The following is a 26,917-nucleotide window of genomic DNA, read 5'->3' as shown; positions in this document are numbered from 1 at the left end:
AGGCTAGCATCTGTTTTGCTTTTTTGGTTTGTTGTTGTTGTTAAGTAGGACTGACCATTCAACTCTTAGGCACTTGGTTATATATGCTACTGAGGATTATTGAAAAGGCGGCCAGGTGTGGTGGCTCATACCTGTAATCTCAGCACTTTGGGAGGCCGACTGGCAGATCACCTGAGCTCAGGAGTTCAAGACCAACCTAGCCAACATGGTGAGACCCCCGTCTCTAATAAAAATACAAATATTAGCCAGGCATGGTGGCGTGCACCTGTAATCCCAGCTACTTGAGAGGCGGAGGTACAAGAATCGCTTGAACCTGGAAGGTGGAGGTTGCAGTGAGCCGAGATCACATCGCTGCACTCCACCCTGGGTCACAGAGCAAGACCACATCTCAAAAAAAAAAAAGCCTTTTCTTTTTATATAGGAATTGTCTAACCCTGAAAAATAGTCTTTTCATGAATCATCTTGTTCCACAGGTGAGTGCTTAATAACTATTTGTAAATGTAGATACCATGATCTACCTCAGAGATACAGCATGCATTATTAATACTCTCAAGTGATCATCTGAGCTCATACTTTACAGGTGTATGTGTTTATACTTGTGGTAAATCTGACCAAGAGTATTTTATGCAATACTTTCATGAAAAGCATTACATTTGCCGTATTGTCACAAGTTCATTTCCTTCGACCTGAAAGCTTCAGTCCTTGAAGCAGTTAAGGCTTGTACAGAACTCAAATTGAAATGTATATAATCCTCAGCCTGATAGAGTTATATTGTTTTAGCTATTCAGTATCTCTTTTGTGCCTATGACTGTATTTCATTATCTTGTTTGATGATCTTGCTTTATGTGAAATCTGTGCAAATACTTAACAGTTTGTGTAAAAACATCAAAGGATTTTTAAAATTTGTTTTGATTGTAAATATTATCAATGATCTGCTTTACAGAGCAAAGGATCAAAACTATAAACAAAAGGACTAGAATCAATTATTATGAAAATCTAAACTATATAGGACTTCAGAATGCTGGTTACTAAAATTTTGGCTAATTTTGTAAGGTTTCTTTGTTTTTGTTTTTGTTTTTGAGACAGTTTCACTCTGTTGCCAGGGTGGAGTACAGTGGCACCATCTCAACTCACTGCAGCCTCTGCCTCCTGGGTTCAAGTGATTCTCCTGCCTCAGCCTCCCAAATGGCTGGGACTGCAGGTGCATGTCACCACACCCAGCTAATTTTTGTATGTTTAGCAGAGGTGGGGTTTCACCATGTTGCCCAGGATGATCTCAATTTCTTGACCTCATGATCTGCCTGCCTCAGCCTCCCAAAAGTTCTGGGATTACAGGTGTGAGCCACCATACCCGGCCTGTAAGGACTTTTAAAAGAAATAATTTTTATCTTTTTTTTCTTTTTTTTGAGACAGGAGCTCACTCTATCACTCAGGGCTATGCAGTAGCATGATTGCCGGCTCACTGCAGCCTCAACCTCCCAGGCTCAAATGATTCTCAGCCTCCCAAGTAGCCGGGACTACAGGCACACACCATTAGGCAGGCTAAGTTTTGTATTTTCTTTTTTGGTAGAGATGGGGCCTCAACACATTGCCCAGTTTGGTCTCAAACCCCTGGGCTCAAGCGATCCTCCAACTTCAGCCTGCCAAAGTGCTGGGATTACAGGCATGAGCTACTCTGCCCAGCCAAACAATATATTTTCCAAAAGCACTTGTAAAATTAGGTTAGGAGAGTGCAACTTTAATTTTTTTCCTGAGGATTCTATATTTTGTCATTGAAAGGAAAGACAATATTTTAAAAGTGGGCCTCCGTAAGAGGGCTGAGTGTAGAGCTTTATTAAAGAGTGCTGTGCTATCTGTTTGCTATTTATGCTTTGCTCATTCTCTGATGGAAAAAAAATTGTTTAGGTACCCTTTATATGCCCAGGAGATGCCTTCAGCCTCTCACCGTTTGAATCTAGTTTGGGATTTGTATACTGTATGAAACCATGTTTGAAATAAAGGTTCCTCCTAATGGCCGGGCGTGGTGGCTCATGCCCATAATCCCAGCACTTTGGGAGGCCAAGGCAGGCAGATCACTTGAGGTCAGGAGTTCGAGACCAGCCTAACCAACATGGTGAAACCCCATCTCTACTAAAAATACAAAATTAGCCAGGTGTGGTGGCACATGCCTGTATTCCCAGCTATTTGGAAGGCTGAGACAGGAGAATTGCTTGAACCCAGGAGGTGGAGGTTGCAGTGAACCAAGATCATGCCATTGCACTCTAGCCTGGGCAACAGAGCAAAACTGTTTCCAAAAAAAAAAAAAAAAAAGGTTCCTAATGAACATTTTCCTGCATGGGATGCCACCAATTAACTACCTGCTTTTAATTGATAATTGGGCATTAACTCTTCAGTAGTGCCATCATCATAAACCCCACAGTGTAGACCCTGTTGTCCACCATTGAGAAATTAGACAATTATGCAATATTTGAACATGTCTAATCTAGGAGTACCCAAGGCTGGGCACGGTGGCTCATGCCTATAATTCTAGCACTTTGGGAGGCTAAGGTGGGAGAATTGTTTGAGCCCAGGAGTTCAAGACAAACGTGGGCAGCATAGTGAGAACCCCATCTCTACAGAAAAGTTTTTAAAAATTAGCTGGGCTTGGTGACATATGCCTGTAGTCCTAGCTACTTGAGAGCCAGAGGTGGGAGAATCACTTGAACCTGAGAGATCGAGGCTACTGTGATCATGGCACTGTGCTCCAGCCTGAGTGAGAGAGGGAGACCCTGTCTCAAACAAATAAAAACATAGCACCCTCATATACCTTAATGGAAAGAATGACCAGATCTTTGGCAAAGTATGACTGCCAAAAGAACATAATAACCCACTCAGCTTACACTCCATGTGTTTCCAACAGAGAGATACACACTTGGTAGAAACAGAAAATTAGAATAGAATTCTGTTGGCAGAGCATATATATTTATACATTCTTCTGTGTTTAGCTCAGTGGTTAGAGAACACTTCCTGGAAAGACTGCAGTACACAAATGTTTTCAATTTGAGCTTGTACATTTCATCTCATTGGTCCCTGAGACAAGGTTCACTGCCCTGGAGGTGACTTGGCTCAGTCTTTAAAACACACACTAATGAATTTCAGGTTTGGGACAGAAGAAGGGCTGCTCTCTATTGGACAATCATGTGAACTTGTTTCCCCTGAATGTAATGTCACTCTGGATAGAGGGCTCTTCTACTGTCTCCAGACACAGAAAACTGATTGCCCTTGCTCTGAGCACTCCATGCTTGCCTGTGTTTAAAACTTAGGTTTCGCAGATTCCTTCATTTTTGTGAAAATAGGGCAAAGATCTTCTGAGTGCAACTGGATATATTGAAGAGCACTTAACAATAACCTTTAAATGGCCTGTAAAGAGGGGTTTGGGCTAAGTCTGTTTTGTTTTTCCTTTCAGCTGTTTGAAGTAAGAGAAAATTCAAAGGAAAATTCATCTTTTATACCTTTTTATGCTGATAGATCTAGTAATAGTTTAGGGATTTTATCTCATCTGCTCCAGCTAGCGCCCCACCAGAAAAATCATGGAAGTTGAGTAGCTGAATATGGAAACTTGTTTTATATAGACAGGAAAGAAGTAAGCTAAAGAACTCACAGACACCACTTATCAGGACTACAAGGCCTGAGCTATCTGTTACCCCCACCCCAGCCCGCGTACCTTTGGCAGTGCATACAAAGACTTGATCCTGACTAGCTTAGAAGACAGATGCAGTTACTCAGCTTTGCACGTCTCACCTGTATGCTCAGAGAGGATCACAATTTGTGTTGGGTCAGCAGGGAGGAAAACTGATTTCACGAATTCCTGCATCAGTGGAAGGTCAGCCATGGACTGTAATTTTGTTATGGAGTGGGAGAATTTCCATTGCTGTGTGATGCTGCATTTGTCCCAGTTATGCCGTTTAGCATCTGCAAGGCTGTGCAAGCCTCCTGTCTGGACCTCACTGCTTCCTTCCTAATTTAAGTAGTGTGGGCCAGATGATCTCCAAAGGCCCTTTCTACCTTTCACAGTCTGAAGTTCAGCTTCTTCAGCAAATATGAGGTTGGGGCATCAATTGCAGTGGTCAACTAGAGACTATTTGCATTATTCAGCTGATAAGCTCTTCCGGCAGACAAATGTAAATAAACAACAACACTCAAGTCCTGCAGAAAGTTTGTCTTGGGTTTGCTGAAATGATCAGCAGAAATCTTGGGTGGTGCATTACTCCTAAGTATTGGGCAGGAGTTTTCAGGTGACAGTGCCCTGCCAATGCTGGATGCTTACTAGGGGTGGGGTCCTGTTTGAGATCCTGAGTTCGCAGCAGAGCAGTCGGGCATCAGAAAGTCTTGGTTCCTTGAGGCTCCTGACCATCCCATCAACCCAGATGTCCTAGCCTCATAGGCTTTGGCGAGTTAGCTTGCAGTTCTAAAGCTTCTGGTGGTCATTTTTTTAGTGATAATAATAACTGTTTTTCAGGGTGAGAAGCTTGAAGTATGTGAAAGTATCTAGCAAATAGGTGGTGCTTTATGAGTAGGTGACTAAAAACAGCAATTTGTAAAAACCCCAAATAAGATAACCTTATGTGAAAGTGGGGTTCAAACATTTGTGTGTGAATAACATTGCATAGGACACACTGTCCTTTAACCCTGAACAACCTCATCTTACAGATGAGAGACACCAGGAAGTTCCCAGGGTCACAACACCCTGGAAACAATGGAGTTGAGATTCACGTCTTCTGATTCCAAACTTGTGTTCCTTTTCACAATATACTACCAATACACCAATACAGTTAGTATATTTTATAGTTAAAGTTAAATTTCTGATGATTCTGGAAAAGGAAATAAATGATCAAAATGGTAATAGTACCTATTTTGGTAGAGGAGATTTCCTTGTGCCCTTTTATATGACTACGGCTAAACTGCCATTTAACACAAGCCCAGGAAACCCTAGCCAGTCACTCCTCACGTTGTGGGATCTTAACTCTGAAACAGCTACTGGGGATAGCTGGAAGATTTGAATATCTCTGGGATGTCACTGTCCAGTTTCGAAATAATTTTATAAATGGGTTTCTTCCAGGAAGGATCTGAATCTCTCCCTGCGGAGACAGCCCTGAAGAACTCCTGTAATGTCAAGCTGGCGATTTCCAAGAAGCAATCTGGAACCTGCATTTCCAAAGAGACCCACAAGAAAGAAAAGACATGAGGTTGGGAAGCACTGGTGCCAGAGACCTCGCTAGTGGATGCTGCCTGTTTCTTGGGTAGTGGGCTAGGAGCATCCCTGCTCTACTGGCCCCTGATTCTGCAACCCTAGAAATCCTCTGCTTTCTCATCAAACATAAACTTTGATAGGACAGCTCCAATGAGACAGCCCTGAGAGAAGGTGAATTAAGGACACTCTCTTTATAGGAGGAGCTGATCCCCCTAATGGGTGACTTTTTACTAAGTAGGTCAGAAAATCTTACTGAAAGTAAATCTGTGGCTCAAAGAGACTTTGGCATTCTTTTCCTTAGAACTAACTGTGGAAAGGAGTGCCCCCAAGCTTCTGACTCTCATACCTCACTCCACTGCCTTTTAGGGCTGGGTTTGAAGGGCTTACACTCCTGCTTTCAGAGCTGGTTGACAGGGGGGACTATTCTAGAACCCTAACCCAGACTGGCACCATGAATGATGGGGTGCCCCACCGCCAAGCTCCAGACCCAGCTTGACTTGGGGCTTGCCGCCACTCCAGGCCAAATGACCACCCTATGTGGAAAGATATGGCAGTGCTGCCTGTCCCATACTGGCCCTGACCCCCTTGAGCCTCAGAAAGGGAGGTGTGGTCCATTTTCCCCACAGGTAGTCTTAGCTTTCCAAACACATTCTGACTGACCAGTCGACCAGTGGATGACCACAGTTCTTATATTTCTTGGAAGTATCAATAAACCACTCTTTGTGATCACAGTCAAGAGAGAAAGCAAGAAGAGGGAAGTGTAATCTGTGACCAGATATACCTGGCACCTGCAGAATCAGATGCCAGCCCAACAGAGCTGTCAGCTGTGCAGGAGGCAACACATGTCTCTTGATTAGGAATGTGCACCAGTGACACCTAGGCTCACCCTTCACTGACGCTTTACCTCTGAGGTGCCACCAGGGTGCCTTCATAGGGATCCCCGAGGGACTGAGAAGGTTGAATGTTGTTTATTGTTATTTCAAGAGAGGATTCGAGGCGACTTGCTATGGAAGGCCCACAGATACATTTTCAAGGGAAAATACAGATAAGAACGAAATCATGAAAAGCATAGAAATTGTTGAGAAAACCTAGGCCAAGACTAGGTGCTACAGCGGAGCTCAGCATTCAGTCCTGAGCCTCCTGGAACTAAGGCAAAAAGGTCGGTAAGTTATGTAACTGGATAATTACAGGGTATTCAGTCTAAGATGGTATAACACTGGGAGACCTTTGCCTAAGCTTCAGAATGAAGACTAGCTGAAGACTCAGTTTGCTCCTTCTACCTTGTTGCCTAAGAGACTGTAATCTTTGTGGATGATACAGAGATTGGGCCCAGGCTGCCCTGGCTCTCAGAACTTAAGGACAGACACAGAATGGGGATCTTTCCTAAAACTTGAATCACATAGAGAAAATGTTCATCAGACCTCATGGGACCCCAGTACATGGTCTTACCTCAAAGTCATTTCCCTTGTTATAGTGCATATTGAGAGCTCGAAACAGTTCTGAATTGCGGAGAACCACCAGCATTTTGGGATTGGTGACACCATCTGAAATTGCTTGCCGGGCAAATTTTTCCATTTGGATGTAATAAAACTCACGAAAGTTGCTGAACCACTTGATCATCTGGGAGGTAATGCACCGGTTGAACTGAACAAACAAGAGGCCCACCAAGTCAGACATTTGCACGAGGTGCTCAGAATTAGAACTGTCTGCATCCAGCTCAACATAGGGGTTCATAGAAATGGCTTTAACCAGCATTAACAGGAGCTTCCTTTAAAAAAAGAAGCCACATCTATTTTCCAAGCCTATTCAGTTATAATCAGAAAAATCTAAATTAGCTACAGTGCCCAACAGAAAATACATTTTTTTTTTTTTTTTTTGAGACGGAGTTTCGCTCTTGTTACCCAGGCTGGAGTGCAATGGCACGATCTCGGCTCACCGCAACCTCCGCCTCCTGGGTTCAGGCAATTCTCCTGCCTCAGCCTCCTGAGTAGCTGGGACTACAGGCACGCACCACCATGCCCAGCTAATTTTTTGTAGTTTTAGTAGAGACGGGGTTTCACCATGTTGACCAGGATGGTCTTGATCTCTTGACCTCTTGATCCACCCGCCTCGGCCTCCCAAAGTGCTGGGATTACAGGCTTGAGCCACCGCGCCCGGCCAGAAAATACATTTTTTTATGTGCTAGATTTATGAGGGTTGTTTGACCCGTGAAAATCTTTTCGTGGTGTTTGGGACTTAGGGAGAGCCTGGGGTCAAGACCAGTGTGGTGCCAGATTTTGCTGCACCCAAGTGGATTGCCTGGCAGCCCTGGGGACTTCTGCCCGGATAAAGGGCCAAGGGAAGGGCAATGTGTAGGTCAGAGAGCAGTTTGTTAGCAACTTGGAATTGCACAATTAATTGAAATCAAAATCAGAGGGTGCTGCAGGTATCAACCAAGCAACTGGGTATGAGGGAAAGAAAAGCTTGATTGATATAGACCAGAAGTATTACCAGCCACTAACCCAATACCCAGGGTAAAGGAGGCCCTCGGAAACCTTTTATGGGAACAGAGGAGGTCTGGTCCCAACAATTAGTTTGATTTTCCTTATTGTCACACTTGATCTGTATGTACTTTCACTCAGTTTTGAAATATAGCAGTTCGAATGTAAATTTGATAGTGTCTGACTCTATGTATTTTTCTTTTCTTTTTTTCTTTCTTTTTTTTTTTTTTTAGACTGGGTCTTGCTCTGTCACCCAGGCTGGAGTGCAGTGGCATGATCTCTACTCACTGCAACCTCCACCTCCCAGGTTGAAGTGATTCTCCTGTCTCAGCCTCCCAAGTAGCTGGGATTTAAGGTACCCCCAACCACACCTGGCTAATTTTTGCATTTCAATAGAGATGAGGTTTCACCATGTTGATCAGGCTGGTCTCACACTCCTGACCTCGGGTGATCCGTCTGCCTCGGCTTCCCAAAGTGCTGGGATTACAGGAGTGAGCCACTGCGCCCGGCCTATTTTTTCTTTTTCATGGTGTCCCCAGACAAGGCAGAAAACTAGGCCAAAAAGGCCACTAACTTGTGTTTCTCTTTCCGTCTACTTTTCCTTCCCATGTGTTTCTGCTTTTCAGGATTATCTACAGCTCAGTAGCTTAAGAATTTAGACACCCAACCTTTCTAGCCTAAATTTATTCATGGCTTTTTAGGGCAGAGTCTCAGCCCAGAACTGGACATTGCACCAATTCTATCAACAACTCTGAGGGGAGCTTGAAGTGCACATATGATAATCTAGGACTGGCCTCACACCAGGCAAAACACACTGCCACTTGGGAGTTCTGCAGAAGCTGCCATTCAGTTGAGTGACTTTACCTGAACATCAGGAAAATAAGCCTTCAGGAGATTGGAGCTGGGATATCTCGTGAAGAAAAACATTAGTTTGGCCTTCTTCAAGTGACCAGGGTTTAGGCCCTCCTGGATTTATCTCAGTGTCAAGGAAAATTAACACTTTAAAATGCCAGCTTATCAATTAAATAGTGAATTCCTTGTTCCTGTGGTTTCTATTTTATTTCGTTTTGTTTCTGATTGGAATTGTGTATTTGCTCTATTTTTCTGTCTCTGGAACTCTGGTCAAATAAGCTGGATGCCATACATTAAGTCACAGAATGTAAAAACCATCTTGATGTGTAAAAGTTATGTAGCATATATGATACCAAATAGTTTGTTGTAGTGTGCGTGTTGTCCGAAAGGGATGGGAAGAGATGGCAGTTCTACCCCAGATAAACCATTTCAAAGCCCCAAGCAGAGATTTACTTCTCTCTGCCTCAGTTTCCTTAGCTGTAAAATGAGAGGAGTAAACTAGGTGGTCCCCATGCTGGCTGTCACTCTTATCATTGGCTTAACCGGCAAACACCTAAGCAGGCTGAGTACCTAGCTCACATTTTGCTCTTGCTCAAGAAGTTTGAACAGTTGGGCGGCACCCGCTCTCCATTTGCCTGGCAGAGCTGTCCCTCATCCTTCAGGTCTCAGCTCAGAAGCTCCCGCCGCCTCTGTTAAAGCCTTCCTTGCCAAATTAGGCCTTCCTTACCCTGGAAGACCCTTGGTACAAACTGCCTCAACGATGACCTTGTTGGAATTTCTACTGCATGTTTGTCTCCTCATTTAGACTGTGAGCTCTTTGAGGGTGAGGACCTTATCTTTTCATCTTTGTGCCTAGCTGGTGCTAGGAACATAGTAGGTGCTCAATAAATATTTGTTGTATGAAGGAGTGAGTGAGTGAATGGTCAACCTTAATCCATACACATACATGGAAATTACATTCCAATCCATACCTCACTCTGGGAACAGACAGATTCCTTCCACTTTAACAAGAGTTGGGGAGTTGTGAGGTGACTGCCTAGCACTGGGGTGGGAGGGAAAGGAAATAAAGCTTCTTACACAAATATGCTTAGTATTTTCAGGGACAGTCCTTAGGCTGAGTCGGAAGCATTACACAGAGTAACCTGGGGTCTCAGATCTGAGAGCTGTAGCTTAAGACAATTATTAAGACTTCCACATAGGGTGAATCTGATTAACCAAAATAAACCAAAGCAACTGAGTATGGTTATAGCTGGCCAAGGCACCTGGTTGCTGCACAGAAGACTCCTCCCTGCTGTCCCATCAGCCCTACTTATCCTTCCTACAGATCTACAAATGCTCTGGAAAGAATCCTGGATTGGGGATTCCAAAGACCCAGTTTCAGACACTGATTTTGCCACATTAGCTGTGTGACCTTGGGCAAGCCACTGCACTGCTCTGGGCCTCATTGCTAAGATGTGGAGTATGGTGGTTAAAGCTTATAGTTGGCCATCAGATCCCGGGTTGAATCCTGGTTGCTCATTAGTGCTTTGGGCGAGTTAGTTCCCTTTTATGTCTCTGCTTCTCAGATACCTGATCTTAGAGTGGATGCTTGAGGATGGTGAGATAATACAGATCTAAACCCCTTATCTGAAATGCTGGGCCAAATGGAGCTCAGATTTTAGAATTTGCTAGCATGTAAAGGTAATATGATGTGTGTACCACACATTAATTAGCATCTACAGCAGAGATGGTCTATAATCCAATACATTAACATTTCTGCAGCAAAATGTATGACTATACTAAGTGGGATAAAATCTATAAGTAGCCTCCAATCAGTGCAGGCCAGGTTTTGCTACCGAAAAAAGATTGCAGGAGTCTTAGGGCGAAAAAAAATCATAGGACTTTTCAAAGCTTTGTGGGTTTCAGAATTGTTGCTAAGTGGTGGCGGACACATACATGTGAAGTGCTGGTAGCAGTGCCTGCCACAGAAAAAGTGCTCTGTCAGTCTCCCCTCATGATCTTCACATCTGCCCTATCCATGTCACAGGATGGCATGTGAACGTGAACATTCTTTTTGTGCTGTAAAGCAGCTTGCTCTCAGGTGGCTTTCATGGCCCACAGGAATAAATCGCTGTTCTTGTATTGTAGGCATCAGGAATGAGGGAAGCGTTGAGGGGCCAGGGTTCTGCCAGGGGGCCACAAGTCATTCCAAAGATAGGTGCTTCACCCATGCAGCCAGGCCTGGCTTAGGTATTTCTTAGGATAGGCCCCAAATCTCCAGAAGCTCTCTGAGCCCAATCCCCAATTTGGGGGGCGGGAACAGGCACAAGGAGGTGCTCAACAAATAGCAAATTCTGGGGGACCATCTGCTTGAGGTGGTTTTGCAACTGTCTGAATTTAATGGAGAGTCATCCAGTGGTTATCAAAGGCCTAGACAAGTAGCCTTCTAAAGAAAATCTGTCTATGGTGGTATCCCTGTGCCTCCAGGAGTGGCAAGTGAAGTGTTCTGTTCTCAGCATTACTTTTATAGTTGCTTGCTGACTTCCAGGAAAGCTTTGGGGTGTTTCCAGCAGCAGGGGGCGCTCATGGCATTTAGGACACAAAGGCAGTCTCTGGCATGGTGTCCTAAATGCCAGTGTCTCCCTCTGTTGTCCCACCCCATCCTGCTGCCCTCACAGCGATTGCCAGGCAGAGGACACCACTCTTCCCACCCGGGTATGCAACTCCATGGACTCATCAGTCTCTGGAGATTGGCCTCAAAGCTGCCCACAAGAAGCAGCAGTGTGAGCACAGCTCACTTAAAAAGCAGCATCCGGCCGGGCGCAGTGGCTCACACCTGTAATCCAAGCACTTTGGAGGCCAAGGCGAGCAGATCACCTGAGGTCGGGAGTTGAAGACCAGCTTGACCAACATGGTGAAACCCCGTCTTTAAAAAAAGAAAAAGAAAAAGCAGCATCCAAAATATATTCTCAGGAACTTAAGTTCTGCAAGATGCTTGTTAGAAGTGGATTCTTCAGTCATATGGGTTTGGGGCTGTATCCATTCTCCTCTCAGAGCTTCCATTTACTCATGTTAAAGGCTCTGAGAATTCTCACAGAAAAGAAACTATCTCAGTATTTCCCCAAGGTACTTTTTCTGTTAACAATTATTAATCCTGAGGGTTACTCTGGAAAATACATTAAGAGAGTAGCGTCTGCTTAAGGGTTGCAAAGATGATGCAGTGAGATCCAGAGCCCTGCAGACCAGCCCGGCCTCTCGGGCCTCCTCATGTGGAGCCTCCTCTCTCTGCATGTGCCCCGCCCCCAGTCTCCAGGCACTCCGTTGCACCTTGGAAGATGGTCCTTTAACTGAAGACTTCTGGCCATTTCCAGCTGCCTCTCTGGGTTTAATGCCCAAGGAAAACTCCTTTTCCATCTAGCCCAGAAGTTTCTGATCCCTCATATGCTCCCCAGGAATTATCTACACAATACGGGATTTTTGCTTGTAGAGCCACGGGGTGGGGAGGCCACACCTCGGATGAGGGCATTCCTTTGACCCTCTCTGCCTAAGTGTATGTGTAGCTGACAACCGAATTATGGGGTTCTTTCTTCTTTAGGGTATTTACTGTATTTCAAAAGCTTATTTGAGTCTCAAAACCCTTTTAGACCCAAAGGGAAAAGTCAAGTGGCGGAACCCTATCGGTCATAGAAGAAGGTAAGTGAACCTTGCTACGTCTTTAAGTTCCAGAATGTGGTCACCACTTTAACCTGAAGGGCCGGAGCAACATTAAGAAGACCCCGAGTGATCTGTCCCCACCTCCTCTTCAGCTTTCAGATTTCTTGTTTCTCTGCATAGTGCCAATGAGATTTTAATTTATTTTTTGAGACAGTGTCTCTGTTGCCCAGCTGGAGTGCAGTGGTGCAATTATAGCTTACCACAACCTCGAACTCTCAGGCTCAAGCAATCCTCCTGCCTCAGCCTCCTGAGTAACTAGGACTACAGGCGCACACCATCATGTACAGCTAATTTTTTTTTAGAGGTGGGGTCTAGCTATGTTGTCCAGGCTAGTCTTGAATACCTGGCCTCAAGTAATCCTCCCACCTTGGCCTCCCAAAGCATGGGATTATAAGCATGAGCCACTGCACCTGGCCAACAATGAGAACTTCAACTGCTATTAAAGGATATGGGGACCGAAGAGAAAGGCAGTGCCTCAGGCACAGCATGCAGGCCTCCCTGTTCCATCTTCACCGAGGGAAGAAGGGGCAGACTTTCCAGATGGGCAGAGGTGAAAGGCAGGGGACACTGCTGTTGGCTCAGGACCAATGGTTGCAGTTTGGTAGTTCTCCAAGGTTGTAGGGCAGGCTCTGAGGAGGGGTGCCTCTGGGAAGATGAGTCCTGGGAAGGACTGCTACTCCAATGGCCATTGTTGCATCTGTGACCCAGTAGCTGGCTTCGAATCTGATCTTCCTGGATGTGGGAAGGTGCAGTCAATGGACAGTTTGCTGGGGGACCCTGACAAGGTTTGGGGATCATTCTTGGAGAGATAGGGTACCCAGGAGAATCTAGAGTCTTGGCCAATGATAAGTTTCCTACTGGGACCCCAGCTTGCAGCTGGACCCTCCTGGGCAAGGCAGCCAAAGCAAGTGGATTTTCACAGGTCTCTGCCACGGGAGGTGAGGACTCGCTTCCACTCTCCGGCACCCACCCCTGACTACCCAGCTGAGTCAGGCGGCCTGGCGGATCCAGTAGGACCTTTTGTAATACCGAGTCCACAGCCCGGGACACTGCCCTGGTCAGCTCTTTTCTCAGAATCTCCAGTGAAGCTGGTGCTCCAGAAGGAAGGAACCTGGGCTCCTCAGACTGGTATTCAGCCTCAGACACTCGGTGCTTTTCTGCCCCAGAAAGGTCCTTGCTGGAACCCTGCTGGTGGTCACTGCTCGAAGCCCAGGGGAAAGGCCCACAGCCATTTCTCTGCTTTGCGCTCAGAGGGCCTTTTCCCTTGCCACAGCCTCTGAGGCCCTGAGCTGTGTCCCTGGGCTCAGCAGCCTGCAGGATGTGCTCTTGCAGATGTCTTAGCTGTTGCTTCAGCAGGTGAAGTTGTTCTCTCATGCGAGGGCCCCCCTTCCTGTTGCCCTGGTCCCAGGCAGGGGCTGGCATCAGGAGCCCTTGCTGTGTGGGAAGGCTCTGCTTCCTCTTCCTCTCTCGGGCCGTCTCTGGGCAGTGTGGGGTGTCCCCAGCTTGTATACTGCCTGGCACCAGAGGATGCGGGGAGAGACACATGCCTTGGACAATGGTCTCCACCCTGGCCCTCTTGGCCTGGATGTGTTCATCCAGGTCTGCAGGGCTGGGGACCTGGCTCCAGGGAAACTGGGAGTCTCTATCCAGCTCTGTAGGGGATGAGCTTCTCTCACCTTCCATACAGGCTTCTGCCAGGTAGGAGCAGATCCGGGGCTTCGGAGAAAGCAAAATGGAGTTTGGATCCATCCCAAGCACTTGTTCAGAGCTCCATGAAGCAGCCACAAGGCTTCAGAATTCCTCCTCCTATTTCCTTAGCAGGAAGTGCACCCAGAATGAGCAGGGCTTCCTCCCCTACACTTAGAATGGTGAAAAGCCACTGTTGCTGAGAAGCAATTCCGATTCTGGGATGCCGGGGCTCATGAACCTCCTGGGCAGACTTCTGAAATTAGAGAATGGAAGAAAACAGTACATGTGACTTTGAACAGTCCTTTTTAAATTTGAATGTGCAAACATTCAACACAGTCTTGTTAAAGTGCAGATTTCAGTTCAGTAGATCTGGGGTGGGGCAGAGATTCTGGATTTTAAACCAGCTCCCAGGTAATGCTGATACTGCTAGTCTCAGAACCCCACTCTGAGAGGATTCCCAGAGTGATCCCACAGGAAGAAAAATCTTCTTCTGCTTGGGCATAAAAATAAAATAATAATAATATCATAGTGGCAGCTACCTGAGCAACTGGCATTATGCCAAGAACTCTACATCCATTACTTAATTTAATTAATTGTCATAACAGTTCCATGAGAATGGGGCCATGCCTGTTATCTACAAATAAGGAAACAAGATCAGAGAAGAAGTTACTTCCCCATGGTCATGCAGCTAGGTGACAGGCTGGGGTCAAACCAAGCTTTGTCTGATTCGGAGTGACTCTTCTGGTGACTAAGAGCAACAGAATCACCCAAGGCACTTTTTAGAAATAGCAAATTCGGGCCAGGCACACTGGCTTAACACCTGTAATCCCAACACTTTGGGAGGCCGAGGTGAGCAGATCACCTGAGGTCAGGAGTTCGAGACCAGCCTGACCAACATGGAGAAACCCTGTTTCTACTAAAAATACAAAATTAGCCAGGTGTGGTGGCACATGCCTGCAATCCCAGCTACTCAGGAGGCTGAGGCAGGAGAATCGCCTGAATCTGGGATGTTGCTGTGAGCTGAGATCACACCATTGCACTCCAGCCTGGGCAACAAGAGCAAAACTCTGTCTTAAAAAAAAAAAGGGAAATAGTAAATTTCGGTTGGGCACAGGTAGATCACCTGAGGTCAGGAGTTTGAGACCAGCCTGGCCAAAATGGTGAAATCCCATCTCTACTAAAAATACAAAAGTGGCATGTGCCTGTAATCCCAGCTACTCAGAGGTTGAGGCAGGAGAATCGCTTGAACCTGGGAGGTGGAGGTTGCAGTGAGCTGAGATTGTGCCATTACACTCCACCATGGGCAATGAGTGAAACTCCTTCTTGAAAAAAAAAAAAGAAAACCATTGCTGTTCTTACTCCTGGAAAAATCAGATTATGCATTTATTGTTCGGTTATTTATTGAGCACCCGCTGTAGGTTGGGCCTTCTTCTGGGCACATGGAGTGAGAAAGATCAGCATAGTCTGCCCTCCTGAAACAGGCAGTGTAGTAGGGAAAGCAGAAAATAAACAAACAAATATATTTTCAGGGTGTGATACCTGCTGTGAAGAGAAAGCACAACAAAGCATTGGAAACTGGGGAGAGTGATTGCGGAGATGGAGGGAGCTATTTCAGGAAAGGCTAAGGCTGTTTTATTCCCACAGAGTATCAAAGTATGCTGTACTCCAACTACGTCACTTGCTTTCTAAGTAATTATAATCCTTAAACTGGCAGAATTGATATTTTAACCAACAGGGCCACTACAACGATACCCTTGACATGTTAAATTTGAGATAAGTGCTATACAGACCTTTAAATAAAGATGTCAAGGAAGCAATTGGAGGCCTGGCACGGTGGCTCATACTTGTAATCCCAGCATTTTGGGGGGCCGAGGCAGATGGCTCACAAGGTCAGGAGTTCAAAACCAGCCTGGCCAACATAGTGAAACCCCATCTCTACCAAAAAAAAAAAAAAAATACAAAAATTAGCCGGGCGTGGTGGTGTGTGCCTGTAGCTCTAGCTACTTGGGATGCTGAAGCAGGAGAATCACTTGAACCGAGGAGGCAGAGGTTGTAGTGAGCTACGATCATACCACTGCACTCCAGCCTGGGCGACACAGTGAGTGGGCGACACACACACACTGCACTCCAGCCTGGGTGACACAGACTCCATCTCAAAAAAAAAAAGAAAAAAGAAAAAAGAAAAAGAAAGCAATTGGAGCCTGGGGTTCAGTCTGGCAGATCTGGGCTGGAAATATAAAATTGACGGTGGTCAGCATGTGGCTGGATGAGGTCACGAAGGGAGTGAATGTAGACAGAGAAGGGATGAGGGCCAAGGTCCCAGTCCTGGGACACAGGGACATGAAGAGGCTGGGGGCACGGGTGGGAATCGACCAAGGCAACTGAGAAGGAGCAGTCAGAGAGGCAGGGGGAAACCTCAGAGTGTGTGAGGGCCTGGAAACCAGGCGAAGTAAGTGTTTCTAAGAGGAGGGAGAGGCCAAGTCACAAAGAAATTGTTAAAATGACCATTTGAATTAGTAATGTGGAGTCACTGGGAATCCTGATCAACAGTTTTGGTGGCATAGAGGGAGAAAAAGCCTGACTGGAGAGGATTTAAGGGAGAGGATGAGAAGAGGAGTAGGTGACATTGAATTTGACAACTCTTTCAAGGAGTTTTGTAAAGAGGTCAGAAACGGGACAATGCTGGAAGAGAAAATGGGGTCAAGAGAGAGTTTTTGTTTCTTTCTTTTTTTTTTCTTTTGAGATGGAGTCTCACACTGTTGCCAGGGCTAAAGTGCAGTGGCAGGATCTTGGCTCACTGCAACCTCTGCTTCCCGGGTTCAAGCGATTCTCCTGCCTCAGCCTCCTGAGCAGCTGGGATTACAGGCGCCTGTCACCAGGCCCGGCTAATTCTTTGTATTTTTAGTAGAGATGGGGTTTCACTATGTTGGCCAGGCTGGTCTCAAATGCCTGACCTCGTGATCCACCCGCCTCGGCCTCTGAAAGTGTTGAGATTACAGGCATGAGCCGCTGCACCCTGCCAAGAGAGAGCTTTTCAAGATGTCAGAATAACAGCATATTTGTAGGCTGAAGACAGTGATGCTGCAGAAAGATGAAATATGTTAATGTAGGCAAGAGGGGGAGAATTTCTGGAGCCATGTGCTTGAGTAGGAAGGAGGGGAAGCGATCTGGTGCACACACAGAGGGATTGACGTGAGACGGGAACGCTCCGTTCATCCAAGCGGCAAGAGGAAGAGCAGAGGATATATACTGGTGCAGGCAGGTGGACACATGTGGTGGGAATTGGAAGTTTTCTTTTGATTGTTTCGGTTTTCTCAATGACATTGTCACTGGTATTCATCCTCTAAACTGTAGCTCTGCTTATGCCCCTCTACGGAATCAAAGTCTTTGCTAGCTTCCTGTGGACTGGAAGGTTCAAGTGTCTCAGCTCTTCATAAACATGGTCTCGATCTAACTCTTTCGGAGCCAGTACTCTCAACACTCATCTTGTGTCCAGCTGTCCTGGACTTTGTGTTCACTGAACAGGCCAAACTCCTTCCAGCCTCCGTGCCTTTGCACTTACATTCTCTTAGCCTGACCAGCCCTTCTCCCACTTTTCCACTGACAAACCCTTATTCCTCTTTTGAAATCCAACTGAAATGACACTTCCCCTCTGAAGTGATCAGTGCTGACTGTGAGCTCCCTCTTTGTGTCCCCAAGTAGTGCCTGATGGCCAGATGTCACCAAACAGGTGTTTGCTAACTCCATTGAATAAAGTGTTCATAAATACTTCATTTATACTGATTTTTGTCTCCCTGATAGACAACACTTTATGTCAGATCTCTCCAGCACCTAGCATGGAGGCTTGTACATGGAACAAAATCAATGCAGACAGAAAGACAGACAGGTAGACAGAGTCATTGATTAGAAGAGCATAGAATCACCAACATTGCTGAGTCACCCTTGTGGGTTATTCAAGGTATTCTTTCTGAGGTTTCACGTAGTCACTAGACTAGAAGACGTATCTCCTTATCTTTATCAATACTGGGCCTTGTCTTTCCATGTGTGCTCCAGAAGACAGATCTACTAGGGTAACAGATGGGGCCAGTGTGCTTAATGAAGCAACAATGAACAGAAATATCTTGAGGCCAGAAACTGGAAATCTAGCCAGACTCCACTGTTGTTGGGTGCCCAGAGATGTTTACGCCCATGCAATCATGGAAACTCTGCCTCTGGGCTGCTGAGGAACAGGAAACCTCAGTGCTGAGGCCAGCGTGCTGCCCGCAGCCCTTCATCTGGGTAAGTCGGCATGAAGTAGTGACTGGAAATTAGCTGGTAGCGCTCTCATATTCACTGATTCACTGATAGAGGTAGCAATTGTCACACTCCTTTAAAAATAGCTTTATGGCTTCTCTTAGATTATGAAAGTAATGTAGGATCATTTTACTTCCCAAATATAGAAATGTATTAAGAGGAAAAGAAAGACACTATAATGCTGCTCCCAGAGAAAATCAGTTAAGATTTTGGTGTTCATCATTTTTGCCGAACTCTTTTCTCCGTGTACCGAGAAATTTATAATTTCTTATAATTATATATATTGAAAAAGAACAAAAATGGTGTTATAGATATATAGTTTTATGCCTCCATTTTTTTCTTTCATGTAGATGAATATCAGTCTACAGCAACATCGTGAAAGCTGACAATATTCTATTGCATAGATGTACCATAATTTACTTAACCAGTTCCCGTTTGATAGATCCCTTCTCACATTTTCACTATTATAGAAGCATAGACAAGAGAGTATGGAGATAGATAACGTAGACCCACAAGTCAGACTGCCTAGACTTGAATCCCTATGGCCACTTAGCTAGCTTTGTGACCTTCCTGTACCTCAGTTTTCTCATCAGTAAAATGGGCATAATCATAATATCTATGATTATTGTAGGATTCATGTCCGGATCCAATAATTTAACAAATGTTATATTTTTAGAACAGTCCCTGGCACTTAGTTGTTGCTGACAAGTTGTAGCTATTGTTATTATGAATAATATTAGGGTAAACACTCCTACATTTCTAGGGGGACTACATTTCTAGAAGTGAAAATATTGCGTCAAAGCCTAAACTGTTAAACTATTCTACTTCTTTTCTGACTGTCCTCCAGAAATTCACCAACTGATTGGGGGTGAAGATGAGGGACTCAAGGAGAACCTTCAACTTTTACTCTGTATATTTCTACATTAATTGAATTTTTACAAGAATATATTCATACGATACTTGTATATATACACTTTTAAATGGCCAATTTGTGTTCCTACCAATATATCTATAAAAGAATACATATCTCCCTATCTTTATCAACACTGGGCATTGTCTTTTCAATATTTACCTTTATGATAGATGATAATGTTACCTCATTATGTGTATTTCTTTGGTTCTCAGAAATCTTGAATGACCTTGTTCAATTTTCATACATTTTTTTGGAAATATTTATAGATTATATATTAAGAAACTTAAAAATATTTATACCATTTGAATCAGTGGTTCTATGTCTATGAAGTTAAGCCAAGAAAATGATGGCTAGACTCATAAATTTATGTCAAAGATGGTCATCCTAGTATTATTAATAAGAGTAGAGACTGGTGGCCGGGCGAGGTGGCTCACACCTGTAATCTCAGCACTTTGGGAGACTGAGGCGAGTGGATCATGAGGTCAGGAGTTCAACACCAACCCGGCCAAGATGGTGAAACCTCATCTCTACTAAAAATACAAAAACTGGTGGTGGGCACCTGTAATCCCAGCTACTCGAGAGGCTGAGGCAGAGAATCGCTTGAACCTGGGAGGTGGTGGTTGCAGTGAGCCAAGATTGTGCCAGTGCACTCCAGCCTAGGCAACAGTGAGACTCCATCTCAAAAAAAAAAAAAAATTAAAAGAGTAGGAACTGGTTAAATATAGTATAATCTACATGATGCCATATTATGCAATCATCTTGAAAAACAGTGTTTAAGTGTATGTAACATTATTTTATAAAACTGAAGTGGGGGGTAAGAGAAAATTAGATATTAAAAAATACAAAGAAAAGTATGAGGCCAGGTGTGGTGGCTCATGCCTGTAATCCTAGCACTTTGGGAAGCTAAGGTGGGAGGATCGCTTGAGCCCAGGAGTTTGAGACAAGATCAGACAAAAAAAAAAAAAAAAAAAAAAGCTGGGCATTGTGGTGGCTTGTACCCATAGACTCAGCTACTAAGGAGGCTGAGGCAGGAGGATCACAGGAGCCCAAGAAGTTGAGGCTGCAATGAGCTGTGATTGCACCGCTGCACTCCAGCCTGGGCAACAGAGTGAAAGCCTGTCTCAAAAAAACTATACACATACACACACACACACACATATGTATATACACACACACATATGTGTATATATATATACACACACATATAAATAATAGAGAAAGAAATATATTAAAATGTTAGCATAGTTGTTTATGGGTGATGGAACCACAAGTAATTTTTTTCTCTATTTTTTCTTTTTCTTTTTCTAAATTTTCTATATTTTTAATGGTTACGTTTTCATTTTTGTAAAGAAAAAAAGGCAATCTTGCCTTCGTTAATTAAAAATTTGCATTTATGGAGAAGGCTATGCCAGTCGAGGGCATGGGATATATGAGAAATCTCCGTCTGTACTTTCCATTCAATTTTGCTGTGAACCTAAAACCACTCTAAAAAATAAAGTCTAGGCCAGGCACGGTGGCTGACGCCTGCAATCCCAGCACTTTGGAAGCCCCAGGCAGGCGGATTGCCTGAAGTCAGGAGTTCGAGACCAATGTGCCAACATGGTGAAACCCATCTCTACTGAAAATACAAAAAATTTAGCCAGGTGTGATGGCATGTGCTTGTAATCCCAGCTACTTGGGAGGCTGCGGCAGGGGAATTGCTTGAACCAGGGAGGTTGAGGTCGTGGTGAGCTGAGATTGTGCTTTTGCACTCCAGCCTGGGAGACAGAGCGAGACTCTGTCTCAATAAATAAATAAAGTCTAGACAGTTGTGGTGGTGCTTGCCTGTAGTCTCAGCTACTCAGGAAGTTGAGGTGGGAGGATTGCTTGAGCCCCGGAGTTTGAAGCTGTAGTGTGCTATGATCACGCCTATGAATGGCCACTGCACTCCAGTCTGGGGAACAAAGTGAGACTGTCTCCAAAAACATAAAATAGTGGCCAGGCATGGTGGCTCACACCTGTAATCCCAGCACTTTGGGAGGCTGAGGCAGGTGGATCACAAGGTCAGGAGTTTGAGACTAGCCTGAGCAACATGGTGAAACCCCGTCTCTACTTAAAAAAATACAAAACTTAGCTGGACATGGTGGCGCATGCCTGTAATCCCAGCTACTCAGGAGGCTGAGGAAGGAGAATCTCTTGAACCCACGAGGCAGAGATTATGTTGAGCCACAATCGTGCCACTGCACTCCAGCCTGGGCAACAGAGCGAGACTGAATCTCAAAAAAAAAAAACAAACATAAAATGGATAAAGTCTATTTTAAAAACTGCACTTTTTTCTCATTTATTCTTTCCCAGATACATATTCCTGGGTACCAGAAATAAAAAACCCCACTGGAGAAGCAAATTTAGCTACAAACACAAGCATAGAACATTCATAAGATAACTGTAAAGATACACAGGATTTTATAACTGGAAAATGTAAAATGAGCGTGAGTTTGAATTTCAAGTATCTAATGGACGACATAAGGCTGGATGTGGTAGCTCACGCCTGTAATGCCGGTGCTTTGGGAGGCCAAGGCTCAAGGGTCGCCTGAGCTTGGGAGTTTGAGACTAGCCTGGGAAGCATATCAGATCCCATCTCTGCAAAAAAATTAAAAAAAAATTAACTAGGTGTGGTGGCACCCATCTGTGGTTCCAGCTACCTGGGAGGCTGAACTGGGAGGATCTCTTGAGCCCAGGAGGTCGAGGATGTAGTGAGCCATGACAGCACCACTGCACTCAGACTGGGCAACACAGCAAGACCCTATCTCAAACAAACAAACAAGAACGTATGAGAGAAGTCGTGTGTTGTCTCCTTTCAGCTTTGTGTTAGAGCACCTGGACGTGAGCTGAGAAGGAACAGCCAGTGTCTGTAGCACCATCACCTGCACAGATCACCTCCTACATGGCAGCCTTTCTCCCTGTGGGTCTGTGCTTCCAGGGAATATCCCTGGAGAGCTCCCGAAGCTCTGCCCAAGTGGGGCAAAGGGGAAGGGCTGCCTATGGGGCCAGCTGAGGTGAGACCGGCAGCACACAGGCCATGTCTCCCTTCTATGATGTGTACACATTTAGGGAACAGCAAACACCTTTGATGTGCTTCAGCTGGGTCACGGGAGAGCCAATCAATAAAGCAAAGTGGGCTGTGGAGAGTCCTCAGGTGAAAGGTATCTCGTGCAGCCCAAGGGATGCTAACTCGTCCTCATCATTGTTGTTGAATCTTAATCCAGATTTTTTTTTTTCTGAGATGGAGTCTTGCTCTGTCACCTAGGCTGGAGTGCAGTGGCACGATCTTGGCTCACTGCAACCTTCACCTCCCGGGCTCAAGCAATTCTCCTGCCTCACTCAGCCTCCCAAGTAGCTGGAATTACAGGCGCCCGTCACCATGCCCAGCTAATTTTTGTATCTTAGTAGAGATGGGGTTTCACCATGTTGGCCAGACTGGTCTCAAACTCCTGACTTCGTGATCTGCTTGCCTTGGCCTCCCAAAGTGCTGGGATTACAGGCCTGAGACACCACGCCTGGACTCAATCCCGATTTATACAATAAGTTTTATTGTTATTTCCTTGATAAAATTCCTGCCTGGTTTTTGTTAGGAAAACATGTTTTTCTTTGCAGTATTTTGTTCATTCATTTTCTAGTTGGATCCCAACTGGACCAGCCTTGTGCCTAGCAGACAGCTACCCAACATGATTGGAAAGGTGTGGAGGAAAATGCCTTATCCTGAAACCCCGCTGCTACCTTCATCAACACTTACCGCGGGATCTAAGGGCCCAGCACTGGCGTTTCATAATAACGATGACTTAATCACATCTATATGAATACATTTTGTCTTCCCCACGGTACTCCTGAACAGCCTCCCATCCAAATACATGCCAGACAGAGCTAACTTTAGCTACTGATGAAGAGATGTTCAGGGTAGCACATCTCAAAGTCACATAGCATTTTTATGCTTTACAAAGACATTATCCTATACAACCTTCATTTTTATGATTTACAAAGCCATTATCATATACCACCTTATCCTGTTTCATTCTCTACGATGGGAGACTCTCTGCAGTGTCCCCACTCTGCTGCATGTCGGAGGCCACCCATCCATCTCTGGTCCAGCCCTGAGCAGCTCTCTTCACTGCACTGGCTGATGGTAGAAATGAGGAGAGTGGATCAGACTGACAGGCCTAGGCCACACGGCCCTGTCTGTCCACAGACACAGACATGGTGAAGTCAGGAGCCCTGGTGATCTGCTTCGATGATGGCTGTGAACTATGGAATGACCTACCGGGTATTAGACCTGGGGGGAATTGTTAGCTCTTATGTGAACTTACACAAATTAACTTTGCCTTTTTCCTTCAGTTTCTCTGGCTGTAAAATGGGGTTGATAACAGCCCATCTCCTAGGATTGTGGTGAGGATCACCATGGGCCCTGCATTCTCTGGTGCTGGAAATAGAAACTCCTTAACTGGTTTCCTTTCCTCCTACGGTGGGTTCAGGAGCCCCCACAGCCATAGCACTCTAGAGGTGGAAAGGGTTTAGGAGCATCTGATACAGTGGCTGGTTTCCAGATTTTTGTATTTTTAGATTTCAACAACCATTAGTAAAATAAAGAAGGCTTCTGGTCCCAGCCAAGGTGCCAGTCACCTCCTGAGATCCTGTACCTTCAAACCCTGAGAGTCCATAAATAAGCTGGGTTTGGTGGCTCACACCTGTAATCAAAGCATTTTTGGGAGGCCAAGGTGGATGGATCACAAGGTCAGGAATTCAAGACCAGCCTGGCCAAGATGGTGAAATCCCGTCTCTACTAAAAATACAAAAATTAGCCAGTCATGGTGGCAGGTTCCTGTAATCCCACCTACTCAGGAAGATGAGGCAGGAGAATTGCTTGACCCCGGGAGGCAGAGGTTGCAGTGAGCCAAGATCACGCCACTGCATTCCATCCTGGGTGACAGAGTGAGACTCTGTCTCAAAAAAAAAAAAAAAAAAAAAAAACCGAGGAAGAAATTAAGGCTTAAGGAACTAGAGAGTCACTTGCAACAAGTGGATGGATTCGAAAAGGCCCAGCTACTTCCAGAATAGTACCCCACCAAGCTTCGAATTGCAGCATGCATGCTCCACAAAATCCATAACACTTATGGAGACATTGAAAATAAAGTCTTTGCAGATCTAGGCTGTGGTTGTGGAATGCTTAGCATCGGAACTGCAATGTTAGGAGCAGGGTTGTATGGTGGATTTGACAGAGATGAAGACGTATCAGAAATATTTAATAGGAATGTGGAAGAGTTTGAGTTAACAAATATTGACATGGTTCAATGTGATGTGTGCCTGTTATCTAACAGAATGCCAAGTCATTTGTTACGGTAATTATGACTCCTCCTTTGGGGACCAAAAATAATAAAGGGATAGATATGGCTTTTCTATAGACTGCTTTGGAAATGACAAGAACAGTAGCATATTCTTTACACAAATCCTCAGAGAACATGTTGAAAAGAAAGCAGCAGAATGGGAACTGAAGATAGATATTATTTCAGAGCTTCGAGATGATCTGCCAGCATCATGCAAGTTTCTTAAAAAGAAATCAGTGGACATTGGAGTGGACCTAATTCAGTTTTCGTTTTAAAAGTCCGCCCAAAACAAAAGTAGTTTAAAATATATTTTAAATGAGTTTAAAAATTGGTTTACCAAAAATAAAAATAAAATGAAGAGGAAAGATATTGGACTAGCTTGAGAGTTACTGACATTTTATTTTGCAGGCAAAGACACAAAAAGTAAGTATACAAAAGACTACATCTACCATCACTTTTATTTCCTTTTTAAAATTTTTTCATCTCCCTTTCCTGGTACATGATTTTTATTTCTTAAAGAATCTTGGCTGGGCGCCATGGCTCACGCCTGTAATCCCAGCATTTTGGGAGGCCGATCACCTGAGGTCAGGAGTTGGAGACCAGCCTGGCCGATATGATGAAGCCTCGTCTCTACTAAAAATACAAAAATTAGCCAGGTATGGTGGCAGGCACCTGTAATCCCAGCTACTCAGGAGGCTGAGGCAGGGAGAACTGCTTGAACCTAGGAGGCAAAGGTTGCAGTGAACCAAGATCTCGCCATTGCACTCCAGCCTGGGCAACAGAGCGAGACTCCATCTTAAAAAAAAAAAAAGAATCTTAACCACCTTGTTTTTGAAAGAAAAAAGGGCGAAGGGCATAATATGCAAATAAGTTTAGCTTTGTGAAAAACCCTTTACATTGTCTTTTCTCATTTTTCTAAAAACCAAGGGAAATGTCACGGACTAGTGTTCGGGATCCTGGATCTTCATGGCATGGCTTTATGGATGAGGAAACAGGAGTTCAGAGAGGTAAGGTGACATGCCCAAGGTCACACAGCAGCTGCAATGTCTCCTTGCTCTCTAGGAAAACACCCCTGGACATCAGAGATCCTTACATGTGGCTGTCCAGGCATCCGGGCTGGGAGTTAGGAGGTCTGGGCTCTAATCCCAGCTACTGGTCCTAAAGCTGCACTTTCCGCATTTCATCTTTTGTAAAATGGAGATGACAATCACCCCTTCACTCAGAACCTGGCTGAGAACCTAATGAAAGAAGAGCTTCAAAAGGGCTCCAGAGATGCATACACGGTATTGTGGAGTAAGGAATTAGGGAGTGAAATGTCTCCATGTCTGTAATTTACCTGAAAGTATTTCAGCCAACAAAAATAAATGAAGCCAATACATACGAACAATTGTTAAATCTCTGTGATGAGTATAGGGGTGGGTGTTGCCATGCTACTCTCTACTCTGCACATTTCACAATTTTCATAATCTTCCATAATTTTTAAAAAAATACTCTGACAAAGTAAATGGAAAGGATGGTGTTACTCACAGAGAAGAGGTTCTCCGGGAGGTCCTTGTCTTGGGCTCTGTGGCCAGGTGGGGCCAGCCACCCTAGAAGACTGAGCAGCCCACTCTTCACCAGCCTTGGGCAGATAGAGGCATGGTCAGGAAGTGCTTCTGGTTTCCCTGCTTCCTCTCCAGGCAGGCCTGGTGCCCGCGACTGAGTGAGGGAAGCCTCTGGCCCCTTCTTAGCACAAAGCACTGTGTGACAGATCCAGTCTTGCTGCAGCCACTGACTCTGGGGACAGTGGGGGCTGCTTAGTGCAGCCAACCAGCATAGGGGGCTTATGAATATGCAAATAGAGGCTACCTGGTTGGCTGCCCCCTGCCATTTCTCACCCCTGCCCCAACTCGGGTGCCCAGAAAAGCCAGCTCAGAGAGGACCTTCCTGAAAAGCCATCTCTTCTGTCCTCGCCTATGGACCATAGACCCCTTTGAAAATTTGGGGACTGAATCACCCAGCTTCTCTCATTACGCTGGCCTCCATCGGGAAGCTCCTGACCTTTGCTTCCAAATTCCCCAGAGAGGCAGCTCCAGAGTGAACATCTTTCTCCCTGTCCCTCAAACTTTCTTAGAAGACTGGAATCAGGCCAGCAGCAAACCATGGCATCTCAGATCTGCAGGAGCGAGAGGCTGCATGGCCCTCCTTCCCGCAGAGGCCCGAACACTGCTGAGGAAGCTGCTGCTGGGCCAAAAGCACCTGTCCCTGACAGACGTGGGAGAACTCACTGGCCAAGCCCACCTGCTCCCGAATGTCACCCACATTTTGCCATCCCCTCCTCCTTCAGCTTGGGAAATGGAATGGATGTTATGAAATACAGCAATGAGCCGGGCGCGGTGGCTCAAGCCTGTAATCCCAGCACTTTGGGAGGCCG

General features: G+C 45.2%; 2 protein-coding genes and 1 pseudogene across 2 annotated transcripts in view; 1 reads left to right on the top strand and 2 right to left on the bottom strand.

The window, feature by feature from the left end:
* Positions 1-2,695: 2,695 nt before the first annotated feature.
* PROX2 (prospero homeobox 2) lies at positions 2,696-14,207 on the bottom strand. Its single transcript, XM_017528649.2, is given in 5 exon segments — positions 2,696-5,184; positions 6,680-6,874; positions 8,575-8,686; positions 12,051-12,052; positions 12,712-14,207. Coding segments are annotated over 5 exon segments (1,773 nt in total). The 5' UTR covers positions 14,005-14,207; the 3' UTR covers positions 2,696-5,013.
* Positions 14,208-23,417: 9,210 nt separating this feature from the next.
* LOC108304454 lies at positions 23,418-24,779 on the top strand (annotated as a pseudogene).
* A 1,834-nt stretch (positions 24,780-26,613) lies between these two features.
* The window catches only part of LOC108304371 (translationally-controlled tumor protein-like), an 8,881-nt gene continuing 8,577 nt past the window's right edge, over positions 26,614-26,917 (bottom strand). The window contains exon 2 of the mRNA XM_037738580.1: positions 26,614-26,748. Coding sequence (XP_037594508.1) covers positions 26,614-26,748 — 135 coding nt within the window. The remainder of the gene's footprint in view (positions 26,749-26,917) is intronic.

Source organism: Cebus imitator, unplaced genomic scaffold, assembly GCF_001604975.1.
Source record: "Cebus imitator isolate Cc_AM_T3 unplaced genomic scaffold, Cebus_imitator-1.0 Scaffold54, whole genome shotgun sequence".
Lineage (NCBI taxonomy): Eukaryota > Metazoa > Chordata > Mammalia > Primates > Cebidae > Cebus > Cebus imitator.
The sequence above is the reverse complement of the archived record's forward strand: the minus strand, read 5'-3'. Positions and strand labels throughout refer to the sequence as shown.